Source organism: Gymnoscopelus microlampas (assembly GCF_963454915.1).
Source record: "Gymnoscopelus microlampas genome assembly, chromosome: 2".
NCBI lineage: Eukaryota > Metazoa > Chordata > Actinopteri > Myctophiformes > Myctophidae > Gymnoscopelus > Gymnoscopelus microlampas.
The window spans coordinates 6,325,259-6,346,996 of record NC_139939.1 but is presented as its reverse complement, the minus strand read 5'-3'; the positions used below and the strand labels follow the sequence as shown (position 1 = coordinate 6,346,996).

The 21,738-nt window shown below is 41.4% G+C and overlaps 1 protein-coding gene across 1 annotated transcript; it reads left to right on the top strand.

Annotated features, from left to right (window-relative positions):
* The first annotated feature begins 357 nt into the window (after nt 1-357).
* LOC311060751 (kelch-like protein 24) lies at nt 358-20,506 on the top strand. Its single transcript, XM_084079064.1, has 13 exons — nt 358-496; nt 3,497-3,582; nt 4,659-4,859; nt 5,220-5,354; nt 5,882-6,073; nt 6,858-7,001; nt 7,622-7,799; nt 11,805-11,933; nt 13,604-13,750; nt 14,546-14,749; nt 15,992-16,135; nt 17,108-17,279; nt 20,150-20,506. Exons 2-13 carry the CDS (start codon nt 3,517-3,519, stop codon nt 20,394-20,396), a joined length of 1,959 nt encoding a protein of 652 aa, XP_083935190.1. The 5' UTR covers nt 358-496; nt 3,497-3,516; the 3' UTR covers nt 20,397-20,506.
* Nucleotides 20,507-21,738: the final 1,232 nt, after the last annotated feature.

Genomic DNA, 21,738 nt, shown 5'->3' with positions numbered 1-21,738 from the left:
TTATATCTGAAAAGTAACTAGTAACTAAAGTGTTCAAATAATTGTAGTGGAGTAAAAGTACAATATTTGCCTCTGAGATGTAGCGGAGTAGAAGTAAAAGTATTGGAAATTGGAAATACTCAAGTAAAGTACAAATACCTCAAAATTGTACTTAACTTAAGTGCAGTACTTAAGTAAATGTAATTAGTTACTTTCCACCACTGAATATAGATACAAAATATGATTTATTCAATGGACTTGTTTTGTATTGACATGGTGTGTGTCCGGAACCATTGTGTCCGGAACCATGGCACTGCTTGTGTTGTTGTCAGCAGGACACAGTTAGTGGTGACACAGCTCCTTTAAAGTGTACAAGCGGCTGATAGTTTGTTATGATTTTGTTTGGAATCGAAACGCGAATATTTCGTTGTTTGTTTATTTAACAGCATTTATAACAACACCATTTCATTGTGGTTTGTTTGGAGCGGCTGTCGTGATTCACACTGGTGACGACGAGGTATGTTTATTTGAGCTGTTATTTTAGTATTATTATTATTAACATTTACTTGCTGTCCTAAACTATTACTTCAAATACACGTTTATCTCCCTGAAACAGGACTGCAGTTCAATGTGCTTTACATTAGTGAACTTTTTCTTGTCAAGGACCCCCAAATTGACACTTATTAGCCCGCGGACCCCCACTTGAAAAGATATGCCAAGGACCCCCATAACAGGAGATGTTTTTCGGCTCTAGCAGTGATTCTCAGCCATTTTAATTTCAAGGACCCCCCAGTTTGACATGTATTATAGGCTAAGGACCCCCATTTAATGGCATTTCTATCTCTGGGACCCCAATTTATATTGTGAAATCTTAATGTAACTCTGAGAGTGTACAAATGGATTTGTACACTCTCAGACGTACAGACCCATAAGGGTCCATTTGGTTCCTAACTAGCCATCATTTATCTGGGGACCCCCTGGAACTCCCTCAAGGACCCTTGGGGGTCCCCGGACCCCACTTTGAGAACCAATGTCCTATAGGACCCAACTATGTGAGCAAAAAAAAAAACACAATATAAAGGTCATTCATTTGAATACAATAACAACAAAATAAGTTTTTAAAAAATGGAGATTGAAAAATAAGAGTAAAATGACAAGTAGACTGTACTGTATATTGTGTAGATTGATTTAAGTTTTTGCACAGCTATTTGTTTACTTAAATGTTTGCCTGTATGGCATGCCAGTCATAACTCTGTATTCTTTTAGAATCAGATACCACGTGATATTAATGCTATATGTATGCTGCACTCAGTGATGTGTAAATAAATAGCATATACTAATACATATGAATGCTGCAGTCAGTGATGTGTAAATAGTATACAATAATAAATATGAATGCTATATGTATACTGCACTCGGTAATGTGCAAATAGTGTACAATAATAATTATGAATGCTGCAGTCAGAGACGTGTACACTGATTCTTACAACCACTATTATGGTCATTGTCAGTGTTACAGTGACAACAGGTTCCCTACTGTAAGGGTTCCCAAACTTTTTAGGCTGCGACCCCCCCAGTATAATAATCATATGTGAACTGGGGACCCTGACAAGCACTTGGAATTCGACTCGGTTCCATTGATACATATTGTGAAAATAGCCGATTTACAAGTGCGAGGCGTTGAAAGCTTGTATATTGGCTATTTTCACAATGTTTGCATCTTTCTGATGTAATATTTGGCCAATTTGGTATTAAAAATATCTTAAAAGTCATTAAAGTGTCACTTTAGAAATGTGCAGATACCCTGTATACACTTATACTGTATGTTGGTTTGTTTACTGTTGAGTGACAAAACAATGTTGCACATTAAGCTAATCATCTGGGGACCCCCCTAAACAATTTGGGGACCCCCATGGGGGAGTTTGGGAACCCTTGCTCTACTACACCTCTGTGGTCGCGTTGTGTGTTACAATAATAGCAGTTTAAGCATTTAGGGGACACTCTTATCCAGAGTGATTTCCTAGTGCAACATCAGAGTAAATGACATGAACCCTAGTCAACAAACAGTCTGGGTAAATGATCACATAAAGAGTGCAAAGACAGCAGTTTAGTGCTTCAAAGAAACTAGGATACCAGGTAAACATCAATCCTAGGATCTGTCAAAATAGCATGTTATCTAAATAACAAAAATCTGAATAACAATAGCATGTGAACAGATAACATGCATATAAGCTAATATCAGCCTAGTTTAACCATCGTTTATACCACAGTTTAGAAGCCAGGAGGTTGAAGAGTCTGGGGCTTTGGTTCTCAAAGTGGGGTCTGGTCTTTGGTGGGAGACCTGGGGGTCTCCAGCTAAATGTCTTAATACTGTACATCATCACTATTATCTTAACCACTTTATCCATATTGTTTATGTTGGCTATTCACAAAATAGCAGATATACAGTACCGCGCTGCAAGCTAGTACATCTGCTATTTCTGAACATGTTTTAAAAATCTTCGATTTTTTTGAACACAAATGTTTTCCACTGGGGGTCCCTGGCACATTTTCTTTCCCGCAGGCAGCCATATTATCAATTTGGGGGTCCTTGACATGAAGAGGTTTGAGAACCACTCCTTTAGGGCGTGTGGCTGATGTGTTACTTAATGCCACAATACACAGAACGTTGAGTGTGCATAGGAGCCATAATGACGCTAATGCACTCAACTGACAAACATTTCCATGTTCATTTGTCAAAGAAGAGAAAGAATCATATTATAATACTAAAACTGCTCCAGTTGCCAGCCGTAGAAGACTGCTTGTACTGGGCAGCTCCCAGTTACAAATGCCTGCTAACTGAACCTACACTGTGTGTAGGCAGGAAATGACTGAAACATACTTGATATGCTCAACAAATCTCCCCTGATTAAATAAAGATTCAGTATTTCAGATGAATAAATAGAGCTTCAGTCTATCAGATGACAACATAATTAGCTGATAAGTCAAGCTGTTTCTTTGCATTTTAAATGTGGTGAGAGAGTAACTTAACATTTAAAGTGAAATATCCGTTTAAGATTTTGTGAGCCCCCCAGACAGTTTTTAAGTTGCTTGATTCAGTATTTAGATATTTGATATTCATTTAATCAGACACGCCCCCTTCCTATACAAACCCATTGTAACTTCAAACTCCATTTTAACCATGGTTCTGGTGACTCACCCTGCCCTCCTAATATGTGAGGGGTCGTACTTTTTCGATTCCTTTTTTTTATTTTTTATTGTATTTTATGAATATCAAATATCTAAATACTGAATCAAGCAACTTAAAAACTGTCCGGGGTGCTCTGCCTGAGTTGACGAGAAAATGCCCCCCTTTTTTTTAAGTGAAATATCCCTTTAACACAATACCTTATTTCACTATGCCTATAGCCTAAATGGAATGAAATCGCTGTAATCAACAGTTGATTTTTGTTTAATTGTATTATTACTGTGTATGTAACCAGATGTAACAGTAATGTGTGTTCTGTTCTCTCTGCAGACACGACCCTCACCTCAGCCATGGCTGCTGCCTGCCAGAGTGGATCACCACAGGCTGCCAAGAGACTGAGACTGGACACTGACCATGTGAGAGTTGTCTGTCTGTCTGTCTGTCTGTCTGTCTGTCTGTCTGTCTGTCTGTCTGTCTGTCTGTCTTGTCTAGGCTGAATTGTAGAAGGTTCGAAGCTGTTTGGTAAAGGTTGGTGCAGAATGGAAGGGTAAGGGCCTTAATATTGAGGGGGATTAGGGCAGATTGGTGCTGATGGGAGGGTAAGGGGAAGATGGAGAGGGGTAGATGAGAAACATCACTCTAGATTACCCTGCCAGGTCAGCACGGTGCCCACCGGACAGTTTTGTGAACGGGGGGGGGGGGGTTCTGTGTTGTTCAATAAAAAGCATTTTAATCCGATCGGTGGCCATTTTCTCATAGAGTTATAATGTATCAGAGTGCAATACACCTACCAACCGATAGGGTCGCTTAGTTGAACGCATATGGAGAAAATGGCCACCGATCAGATTAAAATGCTTTTTATTGAACAATACGGATGATACGGGTACTTTTGAGAACCCGTACATACACATACATATATAAATGTAACATCCGTGGCCATGGGATAAGCACTTTATATTTGAAATATGAAGGTTTCTGTAGATGTACGGGCTGTAAATGGAGAAAGTGCAAACACCAGGTTGAAGTTCATCCATGACGGTCGAGACAGTCGACCGTCGTGTATCCATGGCTATTACTCCCTCTAACATTTCCCGTGTTTTTAGTTCATTGAAATAATGTCATGCACATTTGTCCAGTGCATAGCCTACTGCAGGCCTTGTTGACTAGATTTAGAAGAGATTTTGAAGCTATTGCTGCTGAAATGATCGATTATTTTTAAGGGGAAAAGCCATCATTTAACATGCAAGTTTGCCAGGCGCTGCCAGGCCTGGGTGTGACTAACTCTCCGGACCACCAGTCACAGAGTGGAGTGGGTGGGGCTTAGCGAAGGGTCCATTACAGGGTAACAGAATGGCATAGACTGGCGTACTCGCCGATACCAGCATGTTAGATAGTATCGGTAGCTTTTCCGAGACTGGTATCTCTATCAGAACAATTCTAGTTTATTTGTCTGATTCATAAAATCTTCTGGATGTTGTCTGTTGCATTTCAGGAGGACGACACCAGCGTACATCTATCCTCAGTGGATGATAGAGAATGGATGTTTGTGGATACCAGCCATCCTAACAAGGTGTTAGAGGGCCTCAACAGGCTGCGGCTCAACACTACCTTGTGTGATGTGATTCTCTGCTGTGAGGGACAGGAGTTCCCCTGCCATCGTTACGTACTGGCCTCCTTCAGCCCTTACTTTGAGGTAAAATACCACACTTTTATTGACCTGCTGCTGTTAAACCTGTGGTTGATTTAAACAGTTTTCTGAAAGACGTATGTTGCTATATCAGTGTTGCTCAAACTTTTGCATGTCAAGGACCCCCAAAATGATATGTATTTGGCCGCAGACGCCCATCTCAAAATATTTTGTGCCAGGCAGGGACCTCCAGAAGCAAAGATTTTAGTTAAAAATGTTTGCTTTAAAGATATATATTCAAAGATTTGCCGCCATAATGTTCACGCTTTTTAAAAAAATAGCAGATCCGCGCTATGAGCTTGTAGCTCATAGCGCGGCACGAAGTGATGCGCTATGAGCTTATTCACCTTATTTCAACCTGCACAGGCAATGTTTACATCAGGCATGAGGGAGTCCACACAGGAAAGGGTGACCATCAGCGGAGTGGAACCTCAGATGATTGGTTTGTTGGTGAACTATGCCTACACATCTAAGGTGTCCATCTCCTCTGCAAATGTGCAGGTAATGTGTTATCATTAGGATTGAGTTCTGAGAACCGGTACCATCACATCTGATACTACCGATACCCTATAGTAGTATAGTACAGAATAGGTAGCGTTTTGTAGTGCTGTGTAACCTGTGTGATGATTTAGAATCAGTGCAAAGTAATGCAGCACTGTTGCAGCATGCTCTCAGAATGTGTGTCCCCCTTTAGTACAACATTGTTCAAAAAAGGAAAAAATACTATTAATGTCATTGACATTTTTTTTTGTATGGGAAAGTATCAGTTCTGGCACCGTTTAGGCACCTTTTTTAAAACAAATAACAGTTTAGCAGCGGTTTAGTACAACATTGTTCGAATTGGGGTTGACATAAAAAAAAAGTTTTTGTATTGAAAAGTATCGGTTATGGCACCGTTTTAAAAATACCAGTTTAGCACCGCTATCGGATCAAACCTACACGATGCCCATCCCTAATTATCAGAAACTATTAATTGTCATGTTTGTCCTATTGGTGCTAAGTAAAGATATTTTGTTAATTTTGTGTAGGCCCTGCTAGCAGCATGCAACTTGTTGGACGTCACGGCTGTTCGACAGGCCTGCTGTGACTACATGCTGCGTCACATGGACATGAATAACTGTATAGGGGTTTACTGCTTTGCCGAGGCTCACTCCTGCAAAACGATGGAGAAACGCAGCATGGATCACATTCTGCAACACTTCTGTGTCATCTACCAGCAGGTCAGTCAGTCGTTGAAGAGTCATACATTATACAAGTTGTTTGTTCCGTTGTTGGCCTGTTTTATCCTATAGATAGATAGATAGACAGATAGAATGTTTTATTATAGTCTCCTGCACCACAAGATGCTCAGCCCGCATGGGCTTACAAAGACACTCACAAAATTAACATACACCAAGATAAGATGTCTACAGATAGAATACATAAACATATTGATTGTCCAGGCTGTGAATTACGGATACATCGTTCTCCAACGCAACTGCCATGGTCACACAATCGCTGCTCCTGTACAGTATCTCTATCCATCTACCCACCTCAACTGCCTATAACTTAGTTTTATTTGGTATTACTCAACCTTTCACCACCACAACTGACACAAACCTGGGTAGAAACATTCAATTAGTCATTGTTCAGTGATTGCATATGTATTAATAATCTACACTACAGTCACACGTCCATTTCATTAAACAAGCTCGGAAGTGGGTTGCTTACATCTAGTTCGTTGCTGGTGCTGGACACAGAGTTCAAAAGAATAAAAGTCTGCACAACAGCATTGCTCCTAAAAGTGTTTTTTTTGTACTTTTTTTTTGTACTAAAACACAGAAAAGTGGTACAGGTGGTACAACGTTTAGGAGCAATGCTATTGTGTGGACTTTTATTCTTTTGAACCATTTCATTAAACAGACCAACCATCAGCAGTGACCACTTTAAAAGGAGAACATGTTACTTCAGTATGAAGTATGTTCTATCAGCTACTCTACTGTATGTTTTTTTCTCTACTAATAGGAAGAGTTCCTCTCTCTCTCTGTGGAGAGACTGGCAGACATTCTTGCGAGTGACCACCTCAATGTGCCCAAGGAGGACATGGCGTTTGAGGCTGCCATGTTGTGGTTAGCCAAGTGTCCTACCCGCAAGCAGAACTTTGAAAAGGTCAGTCACCTCGCCAGACGATCGGTGGTCTCTCCGCCTATCGATGCGTCTGGGGACATCTAAATGCAAGGTAGTTGCCTAGAACGGCGTCTGCTGTCCAATACATGCTTGGCATCTTGCTTCGTTTTAGTAGATGTTTTGTCCCTCCTTCAGCCATTCCGGCATTAAACAAACTGCCTCACTGATGGGACGGTTTTAGTGTAAAAATGGGCACTTGATGTATTGTCTTGGTGTTATGATGGTATGTTGTTCTGTACTATATGGTTATGTGTTGAACAGACTGTGAAGATGAACATCCCTGAGGGAACAATGAAGACATTCATATTATTATTATTATTATTATTATTATCATCTACAGTATATATCATCTCTGTCGTGTGGAAACTTTTTACTGTTACTTTTCAGGATTCAAATATGTTTGACGCTTTTGTGTGACACTGTAGTATGACCAAGTAGGGCGTTAATTTACGGGGGGAAAAACACACAAAAAGTATAATGGAAATAAGAGGTGCCTAACCGACCGCAACGATATGGTACTAGCTGTTACTATGCATGATTGTTATATAATGATGTTCGCCCAATATACAGTATTAAATAAAGTGTTGTATGTGTTCTTTAAGGTGCTGGAGCAAATCCGTCTGCCTCTCATCAGTCCCTCCTACCTACACACTGTGATTGAGTCTCTGGAGGTGGTGAAAGAAAACCAGGGCTGCCAGAGGTTCATCTCTGAGGCCAAGGATTGGCCTCAGATCAAGGATTGGCCCTACTGCAACACAGCACGCCCACGTAGGACCACAGGTACCCTGCTGAACACACGCATGCATGCAGCTGATGCAGAGACAAATTCCCACAATGTGCAAACATACCTAATAGGGGTGTAAAATTGAACACATATGGATCGGAAATGTATTTTTAACATTAATGATGCGACGGCATCGATGTGCGGACCAGAGCATGCTAGCGGCGGTTAAAGCAGCACTGTGGAACTTAACTCTTCTAGCCTGGATTTGAACCTGGTTTCCAGCTTAAGTGCTGACATTTTTACAATTGAGCTCAGCTAATAGAGCCTTCTATCTAGGTGAGACATGACCTTTGACACAATTTAAATGTCTCAATAGAAGTCAAGAGCAGGGAGACAAAATACAACCACCCCAATTGTATAAGTTATATTGTATTAACATACTCTACCATACAGACTGGACAAAATTGCATGTTATTCATTAAGCAAATGTTACATAGTGAGGCTGTAATGATTAATCACCAGGTTCCAGAGAGAGGGGGGGACTCGAATAGCGAGTGTGGTTCAGCCAAAACCTGTCACTTGCGTTTCAAATCGTATTGTATCCTTTGATTGGCTGGTGAGATAAACATAGGCCTACAGCGTGAATCACGGAGAAATGTGAATGTGCACTTCTGTTGCACATTCGAAGATTCGAGGATTTCTTTGTGTCCCTCTGTGCGACCGGGCATGCTCAAACATGTGGTGTGCGGCCCCGACTGGAGGCGATTGGAGCGGCGGGCGGTCCTTGCTCCGAGTTCCCTACCTTTTAGTAAGCCCACTCCCCGCTACGTTTAAATTTGCCCCGCTCCAGCTCCGCTCGTATGCACTTAAGCCCTATATACCTCATCGTTAGGGCTGTCCCCGGCTAAGGATTTAACTAGTCGAATCAGATTCGGGATTTTAATGTGAATATTCAAAGATTTGTTTTTATATAGAAAATGGGTCATTATGAGTTATGACCTTATTGGAGGCTACAATTCCAAGTGTTTCAGTGCAGCACAGTGCTGTGTAGCGCCATATGAATTGAATATGAATATTTTTTGAACATTTAAAAGCAATGAATCAGTTGACTACATTATGGCAGACTGCGTATTTTAATTGACAACAATCCTGCAGACTGTCTACATACAGTTCTGAACGCAACTGTATCAAAGAGCTATGTTGCACATCCAGTATTGTAATAGAATTATGGCAATACTACACTGTTTTTCCCATGATTATAGTTATAACTCCTATGAGCCTTCCACTGGAAGGACATTTGCCTACACTGCAGGTCTATTTACAACTCACAGTAGTAGGCAAGCCATGTTCTTACCTGTTGGTAGCCTGTCAGAATAACTATTTCTAAATAGAGCCATGTAGGACTCTGTCCACTAACCACACCTCCAACTATTTGTGTTCTCTTGTTTTTGTATAAAATACACTCTTTTTTTATCTAAATTTGTATCCCACGATTTTGTAACCCCTATTTTTTCACCCTAGTGCCAATGCCTAAGCGTGTAATCCTGGGCACTACCTTCCCTCTGCCAACCTAGGGAGGCCAGGGCCGAGCTCATGCCTCCTTCAATGCATGAGAGCCAACTGACCTTCTTCTTATCACCTGACAGGGGAGAGTTTCCCTGGTAGGACGTAGCACGTGGAAGGAACACGTTATTCCAACCAGTTCCCTTCCCCTCCATCAGGCGCCCCGGCTGGCCAGGGGGAGGCAGTATAGTGACCAGGATTACTGCATGTTTTTTGTGAGGGTACCTACCCTAGACACGGGGAGAACATGCAAACTCCACACAGAAAGGCCCTTTCGCCAACCCCACCTAGGGTGTGGGCACTGATGACGCGGAGGAGAGAACACGCCCCCAGCGCCCACAGCGTCCCCTGCGGGAATCGAACCCAGGACCTTCTAGCTGTGAGGCGACAGCGCTACCGACTGCGCCACCGTGCCCCCTTAAAAAAAGATAAAAGAGACATGTCTGATGATCGAGAGGCTGCATTTGCATGGGTCAGTCTCCGAGAGCGCTCGCCTTTTGTATAATAAATACATTGGCCCTCATTTATCAACGTGGTGCAGCCCAAATAATGGGCGTACGGCGAGATCACCGCACCTTTCGGCATTTATCAATATATCCTGACGTGGGCTTCATCCTACGGTACGCTGAGATCTCACGTCTGGTCGGGACCAGTTGTTGACTTTGGCTGCGCCCGTTTATTCCATTCTAGACCTGCAGAGCAACATTGTCTGACTGTCTGACAGGCATCTAGACACATAATCCACTCCAAAATGTATATCTACACTAATAAATAATCCCTGTGAAAATATAACATTTTATAAAGTAATTTAAACAAACTGCTTTTGCTTTAACAGTCATTCAGATAAGATTGTATATCTGGCTACATTGAAAATAGCAGATATACAAGCTCACAAGCCAGCGTCGCATCGCGACGCATTGTGAGCTTGTAGATCTACTATTTTCAAAAATATACAGCGCTTCTGCCGGTGCAACGACGCTGCTGTTATATTTTCATGGCCACCGGGAGATGAGACATTTAACCATGTCCAGCACACACCAGCCTTCATTCATTAATGTTCTCTCCAGGCTATCTCTCATTAATGCGGAGTGGGACGGGACTCGCGGCACTCGACCGTCCGACGGTCCGAGTCTCACTGGGAAATGGGAATAGCCTACATGACGGCTTTATTTTAATGTAACTCGAACGCGCACTGCTCGGTATGGGTTAAATACATTAATATACAAACGGATTCCATTCATGGCGATGTGATTGATTGGTATCATAATATGTCATTCATGTAGGCTTCAAGCCTACGTGATTGTACTGTTACGGTACGGGTTACATGAGAAACACAGCTGGGCGGGCGGGCGTGTGTGTGTGTGTGTGTGTGTGTGTGTGTGTGTGTGTGTGTGTGTGTGTGTGTGTGTGTGTGTGTGTGTGTGTGTGTGTGTGTGTGTGTGTGTGTGTGTGAGAGAGAGAGAGGGGCGTGTGCGTGTGTGGCGAGGCGTCTTTTGTCGTATTCTGGTTCGTCTTCATGTCGTAAAATCGGGGCGTTTTGAGAATATTTAAGGGCGTGTTATTTAAATGACGCTCGGTTTCAGCCGTGACATTTATCAACGCTGGGACCAAGTGTACGCTCGGATCAGCTGTGTAGGATGCTTTGATAAGTGTGACTTCGACGTTGGTGTACGGCCGAATATATGGAAAAATATACGCCGGTTTATACGCTGCGTTGATAAATGAGGGCCATTGACTCTACCCTTGTGGGAATTTCATTTTATACTGAAGTAAGGTTCATTCCTGCGATGACAGTAGTGACTGGTGCAAGACAAAATAGATAACAGTAAGAGACCGAACTGTTGTGTACCTGATAATTACACCGCAGTCAACTTTTTATCAGAGATACAGCTGTGTGCGGACGTCTCTTAACCGCAGCGCTACTCTAGCCAGCATGAGATAATTAACACCACTCGCCCAATTCTGCAGAGGTTCAAAGAGTTACACACGTTGCAGGAGCATGGTTTTCATATCATAACTATGAACTTAAGCCAAAATCATGTGTTTAATCCACGTGAGATCTTATTTACATTTATAAATAGTAGTGTCATAGTAGCTTGGCTGCAACAGAAGAAGTATTTCCTCTCAAAACGGTGGATTTCAAGATTCATGATTAGTCAACTGGTTAAAAAAAACATGAAGACAAGAAGCAAATCATTTGCGTCGACTGAGGGGGTCTTCGACTGACTATTCGAATCGTCGACTGAGGGGGACAGGTCTACTCCTCGTACGGAGAATAGCAAATTGTGCATGAGTGTGACGTGTTGTGAGCTTGTGGATCTGCTACTTTCGCTACTTTGAACATTTTTTAAATTCTAGGTGGTTAAAATGTGACACACTGAAACTCAACATCAATCCAGCATGCCTGTGAGATGGTCTCTAATTTGTAAATAAATGTGGTTTCTCTACTTCTATACTATTGTATGTCTCACCTGCTCCTTCTACCCTGCTTGTTGAAGTGATCGTGATGATGGGATCTGAGACTCGTGACATCCAGAAGGTCGAGAGCTTTGATCCCCTGACCAGTCAGTGGAGGACTCTGGGACAACTGCCACTGAAAGTATACTGGCATGCTGTGGTTATGTCAGGTGAGGATTACTAACCGAGTCAATCAACTTACTGTTTTACCTCTGAACTGATCTGTAGCGATGTAGTCACATACTGTAAGTAGAATGCAAAGAGAAAAAGGCAGTCCTTCAAAGAAGCTAGGATACCAGGTAAACGCAAAACCTGTCTGTCTAAACAACATCTACTGTAAATAACATGAAATCTTTTGCTCAAGCAAAGCAGTTTTTTTGGTTGAACTTACTAAACTGGTTTTGAATAGATGTTATTTCAAGTTCGAGAAGCCTTACTATCCTCAGTGTCAAGGTGTCAGCATAGGGAGTCCCTGCTCTAATTACGCAAATCTGTTCATGGGGAAGTCTGAGGAGGATTTTGTATACAACAATATTAACCCTTTTTCTACTCTAACTCATTGAGTGTTATTATTATCTATTTCTGGCCATTTTGATTTTGATTTTTTGATTTTTTTTCAAAGTAAAAAAAAAGTGCTTAGGAAGCGAGATACAGCCTTTTTAAGTTATAAGTTAAACAAGGAGTGGATGAAGCTGCAAATCTTCAGATAATATCTTGGGTTAAAAAAAAAAACAAGATATCTTTTTTTTCTTTTCTTTTTTTCTAAAACACGTGAAACACGTTAATGGCACGTTGCGCCATAGCGGTAAAACACGTGAAACGCGTTAATGGCACTCAATGAGTTAAGATGTTGGTTCAGGTTTGTTGTTGTTTTGTATTTTCACTGGTTCCCTTGAACAGTTTAAATCGTATATCAATAGTAGAATGCCCACAATCAAGTTTACCTTGTTGAATCTCACAAGTCACTTTTTTGTTAGGTTGACTAACCTTTCAGCCCTGTAGTAGCCTGTATTATGTATACAGAGTTGGCTCTGTGTGATCTTATGAATTGTATAGACCATGGTTCTCAAAGTGGGGTCCGGGGACCCCCAGGGGTACTTGAGGGGGTTCCAGGGGGTCCCCAGCAGCCTAAATGATGGATAGGAACCAAATGGACCCCTATGGGTCTGTAACTCTGAAAGTGTACAAATGGAACCAAATGAACCCTAACGGGTCCATTTGGTCCCATTTGTACACTCTCAGAGTTATATTAACATTGATTTTACAATAAAAATTGGGGTAACAGAGATAGAAATGCCATTAAATGGGGTCCGCAGCCCTAATGCATGTCAAACTGGGGGTCCTTGAAATTAAAATGGTTGAGAATCACTGCTAGAGCCGTAAAAATCTTCTCTTATGGGGGTCCCTGGCTTATCTTTTCAAATGGGGGTCCGCGGGCTAATAAGTGTCAATTTGGGGGTCCTTGACATGAAAAAGTTTGAGAACCACTGGTATAGACCAATTATTTGTTTACCAACATTGCGACTGGATGCACAGGTGATTGTTTCATGCAATCAATTCTCAGCCTGTTTCGCCTCAACCCCCTCTTTTGTGTTGGCTAGTGCTGCGCGCCCTAGCGAGACCTGGCAGAATGGGTTTGACGCTAACTACAGAGTTATAATAAAGCTGGTGAAAGCATGGCATTTCTTGGCTTGATAAGTGAACCATCACAGTAGTATAGAAGATGAAGAAGACAGACTATACTGTGTGTGAAGACATTTTAAGTTGTGTATGCGTGTGAAAATATTTGTCTTTAACATTCAAGGCTTGTTGGTTTAATTCCGCTCTGCTTCCACCATAGGCTCCTTTCTGTATTTGGCCGGAGGATTCGTCACATATAAAGGTTCACGGCGCAAAGGTACAGGCAGTAGAGAGATGTGGCGGTATGATGTTGACCATAACTCCTGGTTGAAAATGGCTCCCATGAATGAGCCACGCTTCTTCTTAAGTAAGACTAACTGCTGTCAAACTGCTGTACATTCACTGTATGACATTCTATTTAATCATATTAATCTTGTTGTCCCTATTTTGGGATTACCATTATACCAGTAGTAATCTTCCTCTTTACATTAGGACAAATAGAGAATTTATAGACAATTTCATGTCAATTATTTGTGCAGTTATATTATTGAAAAAGAAAATTGCACTCATTTATTCACTAGCTTCTGCTGCCACTTATATCTTGAAAAAGAGCAAAATCCTGTCTGCTTCACCCAAAACCTTTAATCCATTTAGACCTGAGGCCGATTCTAAAAACGCCTTCTAAATCCTGACCCTTTTTTTTCTAAAAAACGTTTTAATTAAAAAATGTCAACAAAAAACTTGTTTCTATATATATACATATAGCAGCAGCTAATATTACACAAAAGGTGTGCCCGGATTGAAAGGTATAACAACGTATAGGTGTCCAGTTCTAAATGGGTTACGGGGCATAAATACAATACAAACATCACATATCTAATGAAATGAACTAATTTGCTATAACGTTTGACAGTGGTAGTAGCTATATGTTTATAATTTGGTCCTATAACATATGCACAGTTTTCTTTTTTTTCCCGCATTAACTTCATTTCAATTTGAAATTCAAGTTGCCCTGTCTTATACTTTGTTTTGCACTAACCGTTAATAGATGTTTCCGTTGTTAACCAAGCAGAGACTGCATAGTGCATATGACCATGGTCATCAGTTGTACAGATACATTTTATTTGTATTGTTTCCCTGCTCAACCTCTCATGGTCCATAGGGCTGGTGATGCTGGATGGATATGTGTTTGCAGTGGGCGGCCAAGGGGGTCACAAGAGCGCAGACTCATTGGAGCGCTACGACCCCAAAACCAACACCTGGCAGCTCACAGAGTCTGTCGGTGTGGCAGCCTACACTGATGTCAATGCTGCGGATTATATACCTGCTACAGTGGTGGCTCTAGATGGACTGCTCTATTTTATTGGTATGGGATATGTTTATGCACGTGCAGGTTCATGAGGTTGTGTTGGTTGATGTGATAATCAACCAGGGTTAGGGGCCCACTGGTGGGCCATGAGGAAATTGCAATTGGGCCCCCAACTAATTGGCAAACACCACAATTTCAATAACATTATACACAATACACAAATAAATTATGTTAATGGCTCGAGTGCCAGAGGTTTTTTAAAAAGGGGTACATCCAGTGCCAGCGTTCTTACTGTTTACGCCGATCTGTTTAGAGCTGCAGAAGCCACGACGAGGACCCGTATGTAAACAAAAGGTGTCTCCGCGATGGCCGAGGGTCCCGCCTAACGACTGGAACAATAATATTTCTAACGCGATCCGCCATTGCAGTGATCGCGCGTCGAAAATGGCTTTTTTTTTACCACTGTAAAAAGATATGGAGATATGGACCTTTTTCTCAAGATCATTGGAGCGACTTTTTTTGGACTGGATTCATATCCGTCTATTCCATTTTAAAGGGTCCTCAGATCATTCTTAAGTTGCGTTAGAGCGCCCCTTGTGAAAAAAAAAATGAAAAAAAGATTGATTGATTGATATCAATAAGTGGGCGCCGGCGTCTGATGGCAAATCTCGCAAACGTCCTATGTTTACTGGTGCTAGATCCCGCGAGAGTGTGTTGCTGGGACAGAGAGAGGTCGATAATAAAGTAGATTTTCTCCTGATTTGTGTCTCTGAAAAAAAGCCATTTCATCATGAAAATCTTGGGAATCTTGTTTGTCTTGTGACGATCGTGTCCAATATTTAGTTTGTTGACCATGGGGCTAAAGAATGGTTCAGAAGCTGTGTTCACGTTCACTCTCCCATTGGAATTAATAGCCTCCAACCTGCTTCCTGACACGCTCAGGGTCTCGTTAATTCTAGATGTAAGATGTTAATCACATTAACCGTGGTGTCCCTGTTTTAGGAAGGTTTTCAAAAGATTTCAACATTTAAAAAAAGTTCTAATTATTTGATTATTAAATGTTGCAATGTGACACTGTGAGTTTGGTAGAGCTAGTATTTTCACTATTTTGTTGTAACAAAGGCCTAAATGGCAAATAACAAATCGAACCCTGGTCATAATGGTTAACTGAGAAGGACACTTTGTGTGAGTACATGATGTGTTTGTTTCATGCAGATGCATAACACTTTTGTATTCATCCTTCTCTTGAATTGTGTGTGTGTGTGTGTGTGTTTGTGTGTGTGTTCTCCTGGACCCTAGGTGGCATGTCACCTCATAAGAAGAAAAAGCCCCATGTGGCCAAGTACAACCCTGAAACATCCGTTTTGACGGAGGTCGCTCCTATGCAGGTTCGGCGTAATGATCCCGCTGCTTGCGTTCTCAATGGAAAGATCTACGTTACAGGTATCATATCTGTTCTTAAAGGCTCTTAGTGGTGGAAGAAGTACTCAGCTTTTTTTACTTGTAAAAATTGCAATACCAGAACGTTGAAATACTCTGTTGAAAGTAATAATCCTGCACTCCTGCTTAATGTTGTTTTTTAGCATTACCGTTATGGAGCGGATAAAAGCACCACATTTTGCATGAGACTTTTTTTAGGACCTACTGAAGGATTTTAGCCTAGGAGCCCACCAGAAATGTCAAGTCTCCATAGAGGGCACCAAAATCCTCTTTTTCATATCCATTTAAAAAAATCTTTCAAATCTGCAAAGTAAGGAGTAGGGATGCAAATTATCGATTAATAATTCTTTAATTGATAGTTGATAATCTTATCGATCGATTAACCGATTAATTGATAAGCGGTGTTTTTTTAGGACCAAAAGGAAGATTCTTGTCCGAAACCGAAAATGAGTGCAGAAAAGTAATTGCCTTGATGTACATTATATAACATTAACGAGCGTCAACGAGCATCAGCTGGACACAGACGCACTCATTTATCTCCAAAAGCCCTTGAATATGATGGAATATGATTAAGGATTACTGTGATTATGGTAAGCTCACATTTGATATCACACACACCATATCTGTAATTTTCACAACACCCCCAAAAAAAGAATTTGATAAACTTAACTTGAAAAAAATTAACTGTTTGCCTATGAGATGTAGAGTAGAAGTAAAAAACACTCTGACACTCAAGTAAAGTAAAAGTACCTCAGCAAGTCCAGTACTTGAAAAAATGTCAGTTCCATAAAAGACTCGCTTCAACTTAGTTTGGGCACATAATAGAACACACTAAGGGTGGATTCAGACTGGATACGGTACGGTGATCCGTTTCGGGGAACGGTAGGCAACATTCACTGTGGTCCAGGGTGCGCACCCGGGACCATAGTCTGAATCCGCCCTTACAGTTCTTATGCTCTTCTTGGTTATCTATAGGTGGCAACGTGGGTTATCCTTATAGGATCATGGCTCGCTCAATGGAATGCTACAGCCCCAAAACCAACCAGTGGACCATGTGTGCCCCCATGCCAGTGGAACGCTACATGCATAGCGCGGTTGCAGTGGATGGAAAGATCTACGTACTGGGAGGGCGGGACGACAAGGACAGGTAACACACGGCTGCTCCACGAATGTCTGGGAAAAGGTGTTAGACAGGGCCGAAAATGGAAAATTCCCCCTGGAAAACAATGTGGTAGGTATTTTTGAGTAAAAGTACTAAGTGAGTTGTTTCTATATGATTTTTAGGCGCTGAATCCATTTCTGCCGGATGCCAAGCTATAAAAGTTTCGGTTTAGGCATAAATATCGAGAAATTTGCATAATGAGCAACTTAATTGCCAAAAACTGGGAAAAGGCTATAATTTAGCTTTTAATTAACTTATAAAGGTAAGAGTTTAAGTCCATGTTTATGATGTCCAGAAATCCATCTATTACCATGGTGCAATCATGCTACCTTTCCTTATTAGCATAAATTATGCAAGAATTTGGTAAGGCATTACAATTTGTTTTTCTCTTTTAGTCCTAAAAGTTTAGCTCTCGAATCTAAGTCTATGTTTTAATGTCCACTTACTTAATGGCCTTACTAGACTCTAATAGGCTCTATTAGGCTGTACTAGGCTCTTGTCAGCCCTGTAGCCCCTTTGCACTTGAGATTAACCACTGTGTCCACGGGCAATAGTTTTACATGGGTTTTTGTCCACTGGCAATAGTTTTAGAGAGAGCCCAGCAGAGCCCAGCAGTCCGGCACATTCCAGAACACAAAGTCCAGCCCACTGGGAGAATAGCCTAGGGTATGGGGGTAGTTAAATGACTGTAATAGGCTATACAGGGCTGGGTCCAGCTGGAATAGGCTAGACTAGAATGTTCTAGGTCTTACTAGACTCTAATAGCCTAGAAATGTTCATGTAAAACTATTGCTGGTGGATACAAACCCATGTAAAACTATTGCCCGTGGACACAGTGGTTAATCTCAAGTGCAAAGGGGCTAAAGGGCTGACAAGAGCCTAGTACAGCCTAATAGAGCCTATTAGAGTCTATTAACTGATTACCTGCCAAAGACGTATATATACGTCTTTTAATAATCAGCTGTTGTTTTTTTGAATTTTTTTATAATTTCAACCCTTGTCGAATTACGAACAGATTAGGAGCTAAAAATGTTCGAAGATTTGCTGCTCCATTCACTTCAATGTTAAAATTCAAACGGACAAACAATTCACTTTGTTTTTTGGTTTAAAACTACTGGTTTTGAGCTATATTGAAACATCAAACAACACATGTCAACGAGGTCAAAATGACCACGTTGACATTTGTGAAACCACACCTGAATCTCATCTGTGATTAGAAACCATCTGGGGATCAATCATACTGGAGGAAAAAAATCTGTGGCTACGCGAACAGGTACCAAAATCATGGCAAAACCCTGGCAGAGGCTACAGACTGTTCTGAAAAAACTCTGGCAGGCATTGTGTTAAGACCTAGAACATTCTAGTCTAGTCTATTCCAGCTGGACCCAGCCCTGTATAGCTGGGGCGCTCCCCTAGAGTTAGTGTCGAAGTGTCCTTGAGCAAGACGCTGAACCCCTAATTGCTCCCGATGAGCAGGTTGGTGCCTTGCACGGTTTCCTCCGCCATCGGTGTATGAATGTGTGTGTGAATGGGTTAATGGCACAATCAATGTAAAGCGCTTCGGATAGAAGCGCTATATAAATGCACCATTTACCATTTATAGCCTATTACAGTCATTTAACTACCCCCATACCCTAGGCTATTTTCCCAGTGGGCTGGACTTTGTGTGCTGGAATGTGCCGGACTGCTGGGCTCTGGTGGGCTATAATGGGCTCTGGTTGGCTGTGCTGGGCTCTGTTAGGTTGTACGGGGCAGTACTATACTATAGCCTAGAAACTTTCATGTAAAACTATTGCCGGTGGACACAAACCCTTGTAAAACTATTGCCCGTGGACACAGTGGTTAATCTCAAGTGCAAAGGGGCTACAGGGCTGACAAGAGCCTAGTACAGCCTAATAGAGCCTATTAGAGTCTAGTAAGGCCTAGATCATTCTAGTCTAGCCTATTCCAGCTGGACCCAGCCCTGTATAGCCTATTACAGTCATTTAACTACCCCCATTAACTTCTCCCAGTGGGCTGGACTTTGTGTGCTGGAATGTGCCGGACTGCTGGGCTCTGGTGGGCTATAATGGGCTATAATGGGCTCTGGTGGGCTGTGCTGGGCTCCATTAGGTTGCCGTGCCCTCTTTTAGCCAGTGGATGTGTAAAGTGCATCCGTTCTTTCTTAGGCGATGACCATCCCTGCTACAAAGTTTTGTGGCGTTATGTGAAGCCATTTGGGAGTTGGGTGTCTTTTTGCGATTGACCACGCCCATTGCCCCGCCCCCTTATGGCCGAGGGGCATGGGAAGTTAATTTGGTTCATCATCAGCCCATGCTACACCCTTCCACCAAGTTTCATAAAAGTTGGCGCAGTAGTTTTTCCGTAATCCTGCTTAGAAATAGACGCTCAGACAAACAAGTGGTGGTGAAACCATATCTTCTTTGGCGGAGGAATAAAAAAAACTGGGACCCTTATTTCACTTGCATCCGGTGGATTCTTATTGGGGACACATTGAACTTTGAAAAAATGCTGGATGCCAACTTTTACTCAAAAATGCCTACATGGTTACAGAATTTTCCATTTTCGGCCCCGTCTATGTCTTCTTTTCCACACCAGAGGTGTGGATTGCATGTAATTAATTTCAAACAGATTCCCAAACCTGTTGTTTGAAGGAGCGCTGGTTTAAGTTCATTCAACGTCCTCCTGTGTGTATGCCATAGACAGCAGAATATGGATGATGAGCACTGTTATCGCTTTCACACAATAGAAAACAAGGAGTATATATTTCATCTGGGAGCGATCACAGTTATCACACTGCCTCTTATCAGTGTGACGTTGTCTGATAAGGGTTCTATTTGTCTCTCTTCATGTAGGTATCCCCAGAACATCGAGCGCTACTGTGAAGAGACGAACACGTGGGAAACTGTGGGAAAGATGACTTCTGGTCGCTACAGACTCATCTGTCTCTCTCTGAGGCTGAGGAAAGATCATGCACCCGTGGTTGATCATGAAGTACATGCACCCGTGGTTGTTGAAAATGGTGAAAACGAGCATTCTGTTTTTTCATACGATGAAGAAGATGATGATGATTATGAATCTAACAGATGGTGGCGGTGGTAGGGCAATAGATTCCAGTAGGATAGATGTGGGGTGTCAAACCTCCCATCATGTTCAGTAGGTATCTGTGCCCTCCATGGAGGGAATCGTTGCTGTCGGGTGGAAACCTTGTACTGTATGTCCAAAACTGTAACTTTTTTTATTATTTAAAAAAGCAATGGTGAAAATTGTCACTACTGTTGTGTGACTCTTGTAAGTAGGACATTAATTTACGGTGGAAAAAAACAAACATTTTGAAATATGGAGATACTGGATGAGGTTTCTGCCCGACAGCAACAAAATAATGTTCTTGTTTAATTTAATTAGCCCTGTTTTCATCGGCACATGGTTCATGGACTATTGATGTACACTAAATTATGACAGTTGCCTGTTAACACATTCCCTGCCATTGACGCAGATCTACATCATTTCAAACCCAACGCTTGGCCGCCATTGACACAGATCTATGTCAATTTTAAAAAATCATGTTTTTTTTGTGCTAGTTTGGGAGTTGCATGTTTTTTTTCTTCTTTTGTTTGGTTTATAATGAATATGTATAAACATCAATGCCATGCACGTTAATTTTTAGGCAGTGTCTTTTTTTTTGGTCTACCGATTTGTACAGCAAATATTCCTATTACTTTTTATTTATTTATTTTATTTGCTGGACAAATGCTCTCTACTGTATAATGATGATGCAGAAAGACAAACATCTTTGTTCCATGTTTGTCTCTAGGGATTAATGTAACAAATTGATAAGTTACAAAGCCATTTAAGGACAGTTTATTCTAGGTTCAGGCCTTATACACACATAATGGCCCAGAGGGTGGATGTGAGAACCACACACATATACTGTAGATGTATGTTCATATTCTGGTGATAGTGCCTTCCTGCCTTGTACAAACAGTATGCACATACTGTATGTATTAATCGTACATACCGTACACTATGCTGTCCCGGTCAGTTCAAGTGCTGATGGCTAGGTCAGACGCTCCTTTTAATTTTTATATTATTTTGTATTACTTATTTTCCTCTTTATTTGCATTAGTTGTAATCATGCTCATGCCTACTGCAGTGCTGTTATTACACCCAAATTCACCATGGGGATCAATAAAGACTGATCTATTAATGTCTATAATGTTTTCTTTTATGGATTTCTTTCCTATTATTACTTAACCCTGGCCACATGCATCCCAGTGGTTCCTCTTCATTCCCCCAACCTGTGTTTTATCTCCTGATTATCAGTAATTAGCGGGACATACTGTGTATGAATGAATGTCTCCATAACTCTGTTTGATGAAGATGAACATGCATTCAAATGTTATGAATATAATTATTTGATTGCCTTACAGCCATGTGTTAAATA

Excerpts from the sequence above, each read along its gene's own strand:
- LOC311060751 (XM_084079064.1), top strand. The coding sequence starts at position 3,517 with ATGGCTGCTGCCTGCCAGAGTGGATCACCACAGGCTGCCAAGAGACTG. Across the intron at positions 4,860-5,219 it reads CCTTCAGCCCTTACTTTGAG|GCAATGTTTACATCAGGCAT; the intron begins GTAAAATACCAC and ends CAACCTGCACAG. Across the intron at positions 6,074-6,857 it reads TCTGTGTCATCTACCAGCAG|GAAGAGTTCCTCTCTCTCTC; the intron begins GTCAGTCAGTCG and ends CTCTACTAATAG.